This window comes from Zootoca vivipara, chromosome 4, assembly GCF_963506605.1.
Source record: "Zootoca vivipara chromosome 4, rZooViv1.1, whole genome shotgun sequence".
Taxonomy (NCBI): Eukaryota; Metazoa; Chordata; class Lepidosauria; order Squamata; family Lacertidae; genus Zootoca; species Zootoca vivipara.
Window position 1 is genome coordinate 46,960,997 of NC_083279.1, and position 13,816 is coordinate 46,974,812.

Below are 13,816 nucleotides of genomic sequence, written 5' to 3' on the forward strand. Positions count from 1 at the left end.
CCACCAGGAAGTGTCTCCAATGTTTGAACGCAGCGTGGATCGCAAGAAGTTCTTTGTCAAACACGGTGTAGTTGCGCTCGGGCTGTGTCAACTTCCTGGAGAAGAAGGCACAGGGTCTCCACTCCCTGTTGGCGTCCAGTTGCAACAAAATGGCGCCCACAGCTTTCTCAGAAGCATCTGTCTCAATGCGTAGGGGCGCGTCCTGGACCACGTGGAACAGGTTCTGGTCCGAGGCGAACACCCTCTTGAGGCTTTCGAACGCTGCTTGCGCCTCTGGTGTCCACCTGAACTTCTGCTTGCCTCTCAGGCAGTCAGTGATGGGAGCCGTAACGCGAGAGAAGTTCTTGATGAACTTCCTGTAGAAGTTGGCGAAGCCTAGTAGGCGTTGGGCATCTTTGCGCGTCCTGGGGCTGTGCCAGTCCAGGATGGCCTGCACCTTGTCCTTGTCCATCGCCAGCCCCTTGTCTGACAGCTTGTAGCCCAGGAAGTCCACCTCCTTGGTGTGAAACTTGCACTTCTCCAGCTTCACATACAGGTGGTTCTCCTTCAGGCGCTGCAACACTTCCCTGACATCTTTCACATGCTGCACTGGGTCATTGGAATAGATAAGGATGTCATCCAGAAAGACCAGGCAGTTCTTGAAGAGGAGGGACCCCAGGACGTGGTGCATGAAGGCCTGGAAGCAGGCTGAGCCCCCTTGCAACCCGAAGGGCATCACCAGATATTCAAAAGAGCCCAGAGGCGTGAACATCGTGGTCTTCCATTCATCGCCTTCCCGGATCCTGATCAAGTTGTACGCCCCCCTCAGGTCTAGCTTGGTGAAAATCTTGCCCCTGCGTGCTGCTGTCAGGAGATCATCCACTCTGGGCATGGGGAAAGCCACTGGCTCTGTCACCGAATTCAGCCGTCTAAAATCCACCACCAGGCGGCGCTGTTGCGTGTCTTTCTTGTCCACCCAGAAGACCGGGCTGCCCCCTGCTGCCTTGCTTTCTCTGATGAACCCCCGCTTGAGGTTCTTGTCGATGAAAGCGCGCAGATCCTCCAGTTCCTGGTCTGACATGGCGTACAGCTTGGCTGGGGGTATAGTTGCCCCTGGCACCAGGTTGATCTGGCAGTCAAAAGGCCTGTGTGGGGGTAGGTGGTCGGACTCCGCTTCGCTGAAGACCTCCTGCAGGTCCCAGTACGGCTTGGGTATCGCCTCACCCCCTTTGACGTGCATGGTGGCCACCGTGGCTATCGGAGGCCCCTCCCCTGGTTGGTGCTGCATGCAATGTTCCAGGCAAAAGTCCGATCCAAAAGTGATGCATCTCTGGTGCCAACTGATGGAGGGGTCGTGGCGCGCCAGCCAGCTCATGCCCAAGACGATGGGGGGGTCTGAGATGGTGGTGACGTTGAATGCCAGTGTCTCTGAGTGCCTTCCCACCGTCATTCTCATGGGGGGGGTTTGATGAGTGATGGCCCCCCCCAGCAGCTCTCTGCCGTCAATGGTTGCCACGTGAAGGGGAAAATCCAGCTGCAGAAGCTGGATCTGGTGCTCTTCTGCAAAGTTTCTCGAGAAGAAGTTCGCTGAGGCACCACTGTCAATTAAGGCAAGGACTGTCAGGGGATAGCCATTTGGGAGCGTTAGCGTGACTTCTAGAACCACTCCTGCTCTGGGAGGGGTGGGCTGGCTCTGCTCCTCTCTGTGCGGGTGGGTGGGCTGGGGCTGTTGTCTGCTGACTGTGCCTGGCTGCTGCCCCTTGTCTCCTGCAGCCAGGCTTTCCCGTTTCCCTGCTGTGGTGCTGCGTCAGTGGGGGAGGGCACCACCGTTCCCGCCCTTCCTTGCCACTCCCTGCGATGTGGGCAGTCTCTGACGAGATGCTGGGGGGAGTTGCAGAGAAAGCAATTCCCGCCCTTTCCCTCCTTGCGTCTTGGCGCCGCTGGGGTTTGAAAAGCCCGCGCGCGCGCGCTATCAATCTGCATGGGTTCCTGGTCCTGGCTGGCCCCAGGCGTGGCTTGAAAGGGTTGTTGGGGGAGTGGTTTCTCCTGCGACCGTGGGAACCAAGCCCGCTTTGCGCGCGTTGCTTGTTTGTCGCTCCACCGGGATTCCTGTCTCACCCCCACCGCCAGAGCCGCTTTGCTCAGCTGATCCATATCACTGGGCTTTGGACCTCTCGAGAGCTCATCCTTCACCTCCTCATGCAACCCCAAGTAGAACGCCGCTTGCATTGGGTGGGACCCCAGTTCCCACCCCAATCTGTGCACCAGCATGGTGAATTTCGCCCAATACGCGCGAACTGTCATATTTCCTTGGCGTAAATTATGAAGTTCCTCCTTAGTCTGGTCCATATGACTATCGGACGAATACATCGTTTTCAAACCTTCTAGAAATAGTTTGACATTCTTCATGCAAGGATTCCTTGTTGCAATTAACGGTCTTAGCCACTCCCTGGCTGCCCCGGTAAGGTGCTCCACAATAAACGCTACTCTGTGCTCATCATCAGGGAACTCATCGTGGTGCAGCTCAAGAGCATACACAATCTCAGTCTCAAAGCCTTGAAATTCCTTCGGGTCTCCATTGAACTTGCTAACTAGGGTCCCAGCTCTCCTTCCTGGCAGCACTTGGACTTGGGGTGCCCCTCCCGCCTTGTTTTTCTCTGCATCCAGCTTGTTTTGGAGGTCTACCGCCACCGCCCTTAATTGCTGCTCTTTTTCCTGAAGCTCTCTCACCTGTTCCGCAAGTTGTAGCCGGTCGTCCTGGACCTTCTTAGTCTCCTCTTTAGCTGCCTTCAATTCTCCCTGCGCCTGCAGCGACAGCTGCTGCAGTTCTAGCTGGGCTTGCTCCGCGATCTGCCGCCACTTCTCCGCCTCTGACACGCTCATCCCGGCAACTCCAAAGTAGCCCAAAAATGATTAGGAGGTTGCTGTCACGGTGGCCGGAGTGGACTACTTCAGAGTAACGACGCCACGCAGCTCTGCATTTTATTCTTTTATTGGTGCTGCGTATTTACAGTGCTCAAGTCATTGCTATTTACACGGAGTGATGTGGTCAGTCGGTTTCAGAACCTCCTAATGGCTTTTGGCGCGACTTTCTCCAACACAAAAGCTTTGGCAGACCCATCCTCTTGCCCCTCCTCTTCCTGCGTAATTCTGGAGTTGGGGGGATGGGTCTTCCCCCCTTGCTTGCCCCTTCCTGTCCCACCTGGGACCCTGGCTCCTCTACCTTGCCTGAGCCTCGGACACGACTTCCTGCTTCCCCACTGGAATCGGAACTCTCCCTGCTTTCCCCTTTGCTCGGGGACGGGCTTGAACTCAGGAGGGGAGGGACTTCGCGATATCCCCTGTCCCTCACACATATTTTATGCAATTAGAATTGTCTCTGAAAAGGCTTGAAAAGTGATTGGAAAGATTTGTAGAGGTTATGATGTAATTGTTTTTATTATTCCATTATCAATTCAGATTTGTTAAACAGTTACCATCTCCAGAATAAGTTGTCAGATATACTGTATGACGATGTGAAGACTGTTGCTGAAATACGGAGGGGGTTCATGATTCAACCGGCCTGAGCTTCTTCAGTGCTTAAAATTACACATGTCATTCCAATGCAATCGTAAGCATTCTTGAGGCAACTCCTGTGCTAGGTCGGCATTATAAGGACCATACTTCCTAAAGTTTTTGTCACTGCTATTATGGGTATCCACTTCATTTGCCTGTAAGCTTCAACACATTTTTTACCATGGCTCCAATGCCATCATAAATGTGATGCAATTCTGTTTCACACATAAAGGCTGGGGTAGTTACAACCTTGTGCTTTGCATCCACATGGGCCTCATAGAAGACAGTTAAGGAAAACTCGGACCAAGCCAAGTGACAGAATAAACAGAAATATGCCTTTCTGCCTCACAAACCTTTATATAATTATACGTTAGGTGCCTGCCAAGAAGCTAACCACACCTTGACCACACTAAAGTCAAGAATCTCTCAACCTTGTGTATCACTCTGACCCCACTTAGTAACCTGGCAGCTAAGATGGAGTCCTGCATGCCATTTGAGAATCCCTGAGCTTATGATCAATTTCTGCATGAAATTTAACCACAAAGTAGCACTTTCTTAACACTTTTATATGACTACTCATTCTGTTCTTCATGTATTGAAAAAAATAGATGCAGCCATGCAAAATGTGATAACTGAAAAATAATGTTGCATTTAAACGTAAAGGGACCCCTGACCATTAGGTCCAGTCGCAGACGACTCTGGGGTTGCGGCGGTCATCTCGCTTTACTGGCCGAGGGAGCCACCGTACAGCTTCCAGGTCATGTGGCCAGCATGACTAAGCCGCTTCTGCCAAACCAGAGCAGCACACGGAAACGCCGTTTACCTTCCCGCTGTAGCGGTACCTATTTATCTACTCGCACTTTGATGTGCTTTCGAACTGCTAGGTGGGCAGGAGCTGGGACTGAGCAACGGGAGCTCACCCCGTCACGGGGATTCGAACCACCAACCTTCTGATCGGCAAGCCCTAGGCTCTGTGGTTTACACCACAGTGCCACCCACGTCCCCCAATGTTGCATTTATCATAGTTAAAATTCAAATTTACTTTATTAGTATTGCGGGACTTTGCATAACTTTAGGATGAATGACAGAATGATTAAAGGGACAGCAAGGAGTGAAACTTTACATAAACTAAGACTCAGCTTATTACTGTAAACTTGGCTTCATTCAGGTATTACATGAACAAACCTGGGTGAGCCATGTGGTACAGTCACAAAGAGATCAGAAGCTGCTTAGTTTTTAACCAATCACATTATGTCTGACTAGTGTTAATATTAACTAGCACCCGTTGAAGATTCATTCCCTGTGTCTGCTGTCATGGGATTGTTGTCTATCACATGATGGTATATGTTTTCATTCCACAGAGTGGGAAGTGACGAAGACAGGATATTTACGTTACTGTGTACCCTGAAGTGGGACTACAGTGGTACCTCGCAAGACTAATTTAATTCATTCCACGGGTCAATTCATTTTACGGAAAATTCGTCTTGCAAATCGCAGTTTCCCATAGGAATGCATTGAAACTTAATGTGTTCCTATGGGCTTTCTCCCGCTCACCTCGACGGCAGCGGTGCTAAGACGGCCAATCGCGGGCGAGCGCAGCGCATGGGGCGAGCAGGAGAAAGCGCACGACGCTTGCCCTCGGGCCGGTCGGAATTGGACGTTGCCAAGGCGAGCAGGAGAAAGCAGGGCTGTCGCCGCCTGCCTTGCCCGAGCCAAGGGGAAGGCAGGCGGCGACAAGCCCCCGCAAGCAGTGCCTGCCGCACTTCGGCTCCGGGGGACGGAGCCGAAGCGCAGCGGGCGCTGCTTGCCGGGGCTTGTCGCTGCCTGCTTGGCAAGCCCCAGGGAACTAGCTGTAGCGCAGGAAGAATGCAAAGGAAGATCAGCTGTCAGCTTCCCGCTACATTCTATGGCCGCGCTTCGCAAGACGAAGAGATGGTCATAGAAAACCTCGTTGTCTTGCAAGTCCCTCGCACAACGCAAAGCGCTTTCGTCTTGCGAGTTTTTCATTGCGCGAGGCATTTGTCTTGCAAGGTACCACTCTATTGTCCTTTAATCACAGTTTAGGGTCTGAACATAACCTGAAACTGCAATAATTTAAAACAGAAGTGAGAGCTTCCAAAATGTTCCTTGTAGCTGTGTCAGGGAACAAAGGGGACTGTGTGTGATCCTGAGGCTCACTTATTTAACACTAAATCATAATTTAGTATTACATTGGAATGAGGACAGTTAAATTGCTAAAAAGCTTTTCCTGGGTTTACAAATTTGTTTCAGGAAATTTTTTTAAAATTCAAAATACTAACACTATAACTGAGAATGTGATAAAACATTTGTTGGGGACCTGTATAAAACAGTGGTGAGCAACTTGTGGATCTCAAAATACTGTTGGACTCCAAACAGCACCAGCTGGCACAGCCAATAGTCTGGGATGTTGGGAATTGTAGACCAGGACATCTGGTATTCACTTTTAAAACAGTCTCTTATGTTAGAATTTAGATTAAAAGTTTAATGATTTTCCTAAAGCAAATGTTACCCTACTTCTGAACATACTAAGGCTGAATTCATTAAGGCTTACTTATGAGCAGACATGGTTAGTATTGTGCTATATCATAACTAATTATCAGGGTTTTAGAAAGCCAAGGAAGATGGTCATGCAGTTTATCAGCTAATCGAAATAGATCACAGAATGCTTTCCTGAAAGCTCTTCAATTCTGTACAAAAATGTACATCTCTGATGTCTTATCACACTGAACCTCCTAAACCCATATACACTTAAGGAGAAAGAAAATCCTGTTAATGGTTTCAGTGCAACTTGCTTCCAAACATGTGGCTCTTTGGGAGTAGCCGGGGGGGGGGGGAGAGGAACTTACACTTAAATTCAGCCTTCATCCACCAAAAAAGGATATTGTTACTTCTTTAATATGGTGTTTTCCACCCAGTGCTTTAATGGCCCCAGCAGTTCCAGCGTAAGGCCACTTACCACCTTCTTCTTCTTCATGTCCCACAGTGACTTCAGTACCAGGAAGAACCTTTGCAGCCAAAACGGGTGAAATGCAGCACAGACTGAAAAAAAGGTGGACAGAAAACCTTCACTTAGGTTCCTCCATTGAGGATTTACTGTATTTACACCTCCCTCTTCCTTTGCTTATAAATATTTGGCACACCTTCAACAATAAAAAATATATATACTAAACTGAGTAAAATCCTTATTAATCATTACACAGCAATGGGAATTTCAGTCCAAAAGAACCAGGAAAAGAAGGCAAGGGTGGAAAATAATCTTAACAAAATCCTAAAAGGAATAAGGTAACTTCAGACTTCTAAAATGCGGCTTTTAAAAAAAGAAAGAAGTAACAGGCCTTGAGAGAGGCAAAATAGTTCAGGAACAAGATTGCTGAACCTTTTCACATCTCAAAATTATGCCTTCTCCAGCTGTTTCCTCACTCACAGGTGATAACAGGGGGAGGACACTCCTGAGTGGAAAAACACCCAGAGAAGAAAGTGTTAGGCTGTTCCATCCCATGCTACTTTTCTGTTCCTTGTGGCAGCTGCCCAGAGTGCTTCTCCATAAGGAAAGGAAAGGGGAAAAACACACAGAAATCATTAGAAATTCTATGCTGGCCATGTTCTATAAGAGAGGTGGAAGATAAAATCTGGTTCCTGGGAAAGCTTATAGAATACCCTCCAACTCCCGGATTGAAAAATCCGGGATCAGCGGTGGCGCGGCACTGGAAGTCGCTTCTACGCGACTTCTGGTGCTGGCACTGCCCGATTTCCGGTGCCCAGACATGCGCAGAAGCAACTTCCAGTGCCGGGCTGCCCGTGTCTGCATGTCTGGGCACCAGAAATTCCTTCTGCGCATGTCCAGACATGCGCAGACAGCCGGGAGCCGGGACATGGCCGCCGGCAGGAGCTTTACGGGATAACAGCGGGAAACGGTAACAAAATACGGGGGTTTCCTGCGAAAAACGGGAGACTTGGCAGCTATGGCTTATAGGGGGCCTTAAATTGGAAAAGTTGTGGACTGTTAGCAGGACACAAAAACAGAAGCAGAAGTGACAAGTGTGTGAAAGATAAGAAACACAAGTTTGAAGAAGGCCTGGAGGCAGAAGGAAGGAGAACAGGGAGGCAGGAAGGAGGTGAGAACAGGGACCTCAAGCAAAATTGTTGGTACAATGCCTGAAGGAAAGAAGAGATTAGAGAGAAAAGTTTGACACTGGACTGGGGAGCACTGGTGTGCTGTACAGGTACAGAAACTAGCACACCTTTTGAGCCATGTCCTGCTTGTGGGATTTACAAATGCTGCCTCTGTGGGAAACGGGATGCCTGGGCCCATCAGGGCTCCTCTTTTGGCTGATCAACTGAATAGGCCCTGCCCAACTTGTGATCCATTAGGCCGAAAGCAGCTAACCCATCACCTACTGTCTGGACTGCCAATGCTTGACAACCTTGTTGTGCCAGGCAGTCAGCCAGCCAAAACATTTGTGGCTGGTGGGCTGAAGGCAGGTTGGTAGTGTTCCATACAATATGAACAAATACTCGCATCTTATAACTTACACACCCAATGGGTTTCCCAGCTTTGTTGAAATCCTTTAGCACACGTTCAACTTCTCCATTCACTTTACAGTCTTTTCCATCCACTGCAAACGTAGACCTTAACAAAAGAATGAAAGACCCATAAATTGAAATTTTACATTCCCAGAGGTACACCACGCTTAAAATAAGTAAAAGGCCCTTCCCTGCAGCCTCCAATATTCCTCCCTTCAACCCCACTTAAAAAAACAGGGCTGTGGGGCAGGAATTATTTATTCATAAAAGCAATTAATAATCCTCTGCCTTATTGTCATACAGAAGGCAAGACACTCCTCTGCTTCAGTACTAAGGAAAGAGGGTAATAAATATGGCCACTCCCTCCTCAGGAACACTAAATACAAGCTATATTTTTGGTATCTGTTTTAGTGTTGGTGTAAACCAGAGGTGGCTAACCTATTGCCCCTGGGATGCTATTCAACTCCAGCTCCTATCAGCCCCAGCCAGCATGGTCAATAGTGAGGTATGATGGGAGCCGTAGTCCAGCAATATCGGGGTGGGTGGGGGCAAAGGTTTGCCACCTTGGTATACATGTACAGCCATCATATGAAGGTTGTTTAAATCACCTGTCCTGCTGATCCAGTTGCATGCAGTGACTCAGAGCTAACTGGGCAATTAGGTAAACACAAACTTCTTTCTATGGGTGTTCATAATGGCCCACCACACAGCAGTTTGAAATTTGGTTCTCAGATTTGTGCTGCTAAATTTCTATGGCAGATGAACAGCTGGATAACAGCCAAGAGAAGGAAGCACTCCTTCCTTCAGACTTTAAGTAGTTTGCAAGCATTTTCCACAAATGCTACACATAGAACCTGTTGATCATCGTTTGAAATCTCCCCCATTACACAGTCCCTCCCTGGTTGCTCCTCTTGAGTCTTTTATGATCATTTTGCTTCAAGGTTCCAATCAATTAGTCACAGAGCAAGTGGCAAAGTTTTTGAATACAGCTATCCTTATTGGACCTCTTTAAGATTGCCTGATAGTCTAGTATTTTAAGTCTGCGTTTTTCTTCTGTATCAACATGTATTTTTATTAATTTTATAAAGTGTAATTTTCAACTGTTATAAAATATGCAAAGATGAAGTACTAACAGATGCAAAGATGAAGTACTAAAAAAATTCCCAGGGCAAAAGTTATACAAGGCATCAGTACTGTTTCTGTAATACATGAGAACCATTCTAGCACCGATGCTGCCAAGCCAGCTTGAAAACATATTCCTCAAGCAGCAATAATGCAATAAAGCTTCCTTGTTTATTTTCTTATTCCATTAGTTATCCACAGACTCAGCCTTAAAAGACCTCTCTAAAATGTTTTGACTCCCCCCAAGGGAAAACAGGCATGCAAATAAGTAACATTGTTTCATGATGTTGAAGACTGCCTACAGCTGCAATCCTTCATGCAATTCCACTGATTTCAGTGGCCCTTAAACATAAATTGCAGCATGCCAAGAAAACACCACCGGAAGAATAATTATTACTTCTTAATAATTATTGTACTTATACCATACTGTATATGTTGTACGTTTAACATAGTTATCTGAGTGGCTCACAAATATAAAATGGCACATTAAAATAGTTTATAATATTTTTAATGTATTATTTTATCTTTAATAGTTTCAGCATCAAGATTTCCATACAATGTGGCATAAAACGTAAGGCGTTTATGAAAAAGAAAACTTTTGATTCTCTTTTTCAACATTAGACTGTGGCTTGATTTGGCTATAAAAATGGTATGTGTATTTTTCTGGGGCATCAACAAACACTCAACAATGAAAATATTTGTCCTTATGGTACAAGAAGCCTGAATGAACACATCTGGAAAATGGTATTTCTTAATGAACTATAACTTTCCTACAGCATCTCTTAAAGAGAGGTTAATTATCTGGAATTTAACAATTGCAATAGCGTATGAATTCAGAACTCACTCACAGATTTTTGGCTGCGCCAAAACCTCCAGGAAATATCACAGCGTCATGATCCTTTGCAGTAAGTTTAGCCAAATCTGCAATTTTACCACGAGCAATCCTTGCCGATTCTGCTAAGACATTTCTTAAAGAAAAGAGGTATAAAAGTGAAGAGCAAAAGTTGACTACATAGATAGACATATAAGGAGCATTGCTATTAAAGGACCCCAGGAAAGAACAGCCTGAGACTGATAATTTAAAGTTACTGAACTTATTGGTAAAGTATTTAACAAAGTATAGTTATACTCAAATGGTTTGAGGGCAATATACAGAACTGTGATCCAAATACTGGGAACACTATTTACATATAACTCTGGGTGGGAGAGACAATCTAGAAAACTGAGGTTTAGATGAGACCAATTCAAATAGTGAGGGTAGCCAGCTTCCCACAGAGTATCAATAGATGTATGTATATTTGTGTGCACTGTATAAATATAAATCTAGATATACTCATGTAGCTTGTCTTAAAATTTGTTCTTACCTTGATTCACCCTCAGCTGGTTGTCCTTTGCTATGATCGATAACATGCATCTGAGAAATATCTGGGGCATACATCTGAACACTGGCTCCTTCACGGCTCAAATGGACCAATATCCTACAAAATACATAGAAATAGGAGATGAAGTAGCAAAATAAGCAAAATATTAAACTGAAATTTACTTCATATCTTGGTAGAAACTATGGGGGGTTAGGATATGACTCTCCAAAATACTCAAGGAGAAGCTATCTAACAAAGAAATGTCACCTGCGTAATTGGAATGCTTATCAATTGAGTCAACTGTTGATCATTTGGAGACCCAATGATTACACACACTTACGCTGAGGCTTCGTGGATTTCAGTACCATCATAAACACCACATCCCGATAAGACCTGCAAAAAGAACATCAGCATAGTGATTTCAAAATCAGAGTTCTTTTCCCAATTCACATACACAGAGGGAACAATAGTTTCTTGTCCAACTCAGTTCATTATTTCCAGAGTGACTCCCCCAGTTTGTATGCTTTCCTTACTGCAGCATAAACTTTCATGGATGATGTGTTACTCTTGAAGGTCCCACATAAGAACTCTTTGTTTCTATAGACTATCTAAACTCCCAGGGAACAATAGTAAATTGTATTAAGATTTCCTTCCCCAAAACTTTTTTCCCCTCTCAAAGTCAGGAGGGAAACTAGGACACAGAAGTTTTGTTAATGCTCAACTGTCTGCAACGTTCTCCAAATTCGCCCATATGTGCCAAATGCTTCACTAGGGGACCCTTACATGAAACCATAACAGAAGTCTGAACTGTTACTCTCCACTCCACTTTCCACTGCAGCTCTAGTAAGTCTTTATGAGCCTGGATATGGTTTTTTATGAGCCTGGATATTGTTATATATTTCAGCATGAACACGGAATGGAAGGGGGCGCGCGCTCTAAAATGTAACTATAAACAAAGAAAGCCATTACAGTACCTATCTGCAACCATAAAGGCCGCAATTTTCAAAACTACTGAACGTAGCGGAACTTGCTTCTGAGCTGTAATAATTTTACATGTAGGGAATTGAGCAGAATTACGATAAGAAAGCTAAAGAAAGGCAGCAGAAAGAAAGCGAAACCAAACAAGGTATCTGTTTGGGGGCGATGCCAGCATTCCTGAAGTGAGCGAGGGAAGGGCTCAAGTTCTCGGAGCTGCAGCTCGACGCCGATCAACTGCCTCCCTTCCAAGGACGCAACTTTCCACTCCGCCATCTCTTTTACCTTGGCGGCGCCCCCGTGCCTTCATTAAAAGCAAGGCAGGAGGAGGCAGTGCAGCACGTGCAGCTTTGCCCATGGCTGCAGCTGCAGCTCAACCTGTTGCATTTCTGCCTGTGTGCCGCACAGCCACCGAGGGGGTGGCAGGGAAAGGTGGTAATAATTTTCCACGAAGCTCTCTCGCCTGTGGAGGAGGAGGAGGAGCAGGAGAAGCAGCCGCCACCCCCGCCCCTTAGGAGCTCATCCGCTCAAGCTTGGCTGGCAGCCGGACTCACCACAGCGACTCTGGCTCCGCGGAGACGCTGCGCCGAGCAATGAAACCCCGCGGCCGGGAGCCCCCTCAGCACCCGGAGCGACGAGAGGGGCGGCCTACAACCTGCTAACCTGGCGGCCAACATCCCCGCACTACTTCGCTTCGAAGGGAACGAGCCGCTGAACGAATGGGGGAAGAGTTATATACACCGCGACACCGGAGCACTCAGCCCGTTGCACCGGCGTCAATGCGAGCGCGGCATGGGCCCGGGAGGAACGCAAGCAGCGCCACTCTCCGGCAAGGAGGCCTGTCGCGCAGCTGACGTCAGAGGGCTGAGCTCGCAAGGAGGGTCTGACTGATTAGGTAACTAGGCGAACTGGCTCGGGCTGGCAGGCAACGGAGGGGGCGGCTGTTTTATACAGATCAGTTTCCGTTCTATCTTATAAATTCCTCATCGTACAGTATTTTGCACTTATATTTTGAACGCATTTTCCCAAAGCTCCAGCTTATTAAAAAGAACTTGCACACACTCAAACAACGTTGCAAAAGAGTGGGTGGCTTGACAACTCTATCAACTGGACATGCCCAACTTGCCCAAGTATCAACACTTGGCCTGAAGGAATTTGGGCAACAAAATTTACAAAGGAACCATGCTTGCATATTGTTTAGCAAAACTATTTTATAACCATGTAGTAAAATCAACCAGCAAAATGCTGGGTTTTGATTCAAGCATTTACAAACATTTCCCTTTAAACCAAAACCAAATTGCCCCCTTCAGTTAAGGGAGAGGAGGAGTGGGGAAAGATTCCCCCCCCCAAAAAAGGGATCTTTCTTGGGAGCAAACAGCATCAATGGGTACAGGAAACACAACACCCAATAACTCATTTGTTCTTTCATTCAACTGAAGTCCAATTCATACGACCCTTTTAAATGTTGATATGTGAACAACCGCTCACTAAATCTACACCCACCCAGTTGGCATTGTTGCTGCATCCTATAGTCAAGGTTAAAGATGTGATATAAGACATGTCATAGTGGAATAACTGCACAATCACTTCCCCCAGTTCTCATCCAGTTCACCAATCTCACCTGTTTCCAAGCACAATTCCAAGTGCTGGTGCTGACATCTAATGTGCTATGTGGCTTAGGATCCAAGTAGCTAAAGAAACAACTCTGCCCACAATAACCTGCCCAGGAGAAAGGTTTGAAAAACCTACTAAGGTTAAAATATGCAGCTATTTCTATCTGCTGTTTGGCATAACTGTTCTTATTGTATTTTTTCTTTGAAGAACCACTCTATACTATGGTGCATGATAGTATAGAGATCAATAAAAATAAATATTCCACACTCCCTACACCTAGCTAAAATCTTAGCAATCAACTAATAACACCAAAATACCATTTGGCAATAACATTGTTCACTGTATCCTGTGATACATGATTCACATTCAGGCTACAACAGCTGAGCATTTGCTGTTTAATGTAGGAGACCACATTATTACATACAACATTTTTCACATTGGAGTCAGGGTAATTTTCTAGTACTTCATAAAAGTAATTGCATGCCTTAATGCACTCCAGACAACCTGTGAAGCTATAAACATGCCTTTATTACTTGACCATATTCTCATGTTGGTATCTGTGAATACATCATTGATTATGAATAGCTGGAATCACTTGTGCATGGCCGGTTTCTAGAAATTGTCAACCAGTTATTTGGGACATACAATGAGCTGCTTCGTAAGAA

The 13,816-nt window shown here is 46.3% G+C and overlaps 1 protein-coding gene across 3 annotated transcripts; it reads right to left on the reverse strand.

Annotated features, from left to right (window-relative positions):
* Positions 1-3,424: 3,424 nt before the first annotated feature.
* GATD3 (glutamine amidotransferase class 1 domain containing 3) lies at positions 3,425-12,379 on the reverse strand. Of its 3 annotated transcripts, none has more exons than XM_035114756.2 (7): positions 12,092-12,379; positions 10,903-10,955; positions 10,566-10,679; positions 10,050-10,169; positions 8,093-8,185; positions 6,438-6,594; positions 3,425-3,810 (listed from the first exon to the last, which is right to left on the reverse strand). In XM_035114756.2, exons 1-7 carry the CDS (start codon positions 12,212-12,214, stop codon positions 3,682-3,684), a joined length of 789 nt encoding a protein of 262 aa, XP_034970647.1. In that variant the 5' UTR covers positions 12,215-12,379; the 3' UTR covers positions 3,425-3,681. The 3 variants fall into 3 exon arrangements, with proteins under 3 accessions (XP_034970647.1, XP_034970649.1, XP_034970648.1); XM_035114758.2 differs by lacking the exon at positions 12,092-12,379 and adding an exon at positions 11,823-12,017; XM_035114757.2 differs by lacking the exon at positions 12,092-12,379 and adding an exon at positions 11,537-11,808.
* Between the last annotated feature and the right edge of the window lie 1,437 nt (positions 12,380-13,816).

Excerpts from the sequence above, each read along its gene's own strand:
- GATD3 (XM_035114756.2), bottom strand. The coding sequence starts at position 12,214 with ATGTTGGCCGCCAGGTTAGCAGGTTGTAGGCCGCCCCTCTCGTCGCTC. Across the intron at positions 10,170-10,565 it reads CCAGCTGAGGGTGAATCAAG|AAATGTCTTAGCAGAATCGG; the intron begins GTAAGAACAAAT and ends CTTTTCTTTAAG. Across the intron at positions 8,186-10,049 it reads TTTGGCGCAGCCAAAAATCT|GTCTACGTTTGCAGTGGATG; the intron begins GTGAGTGAGTTC and ends TCTTTTGTTAAG.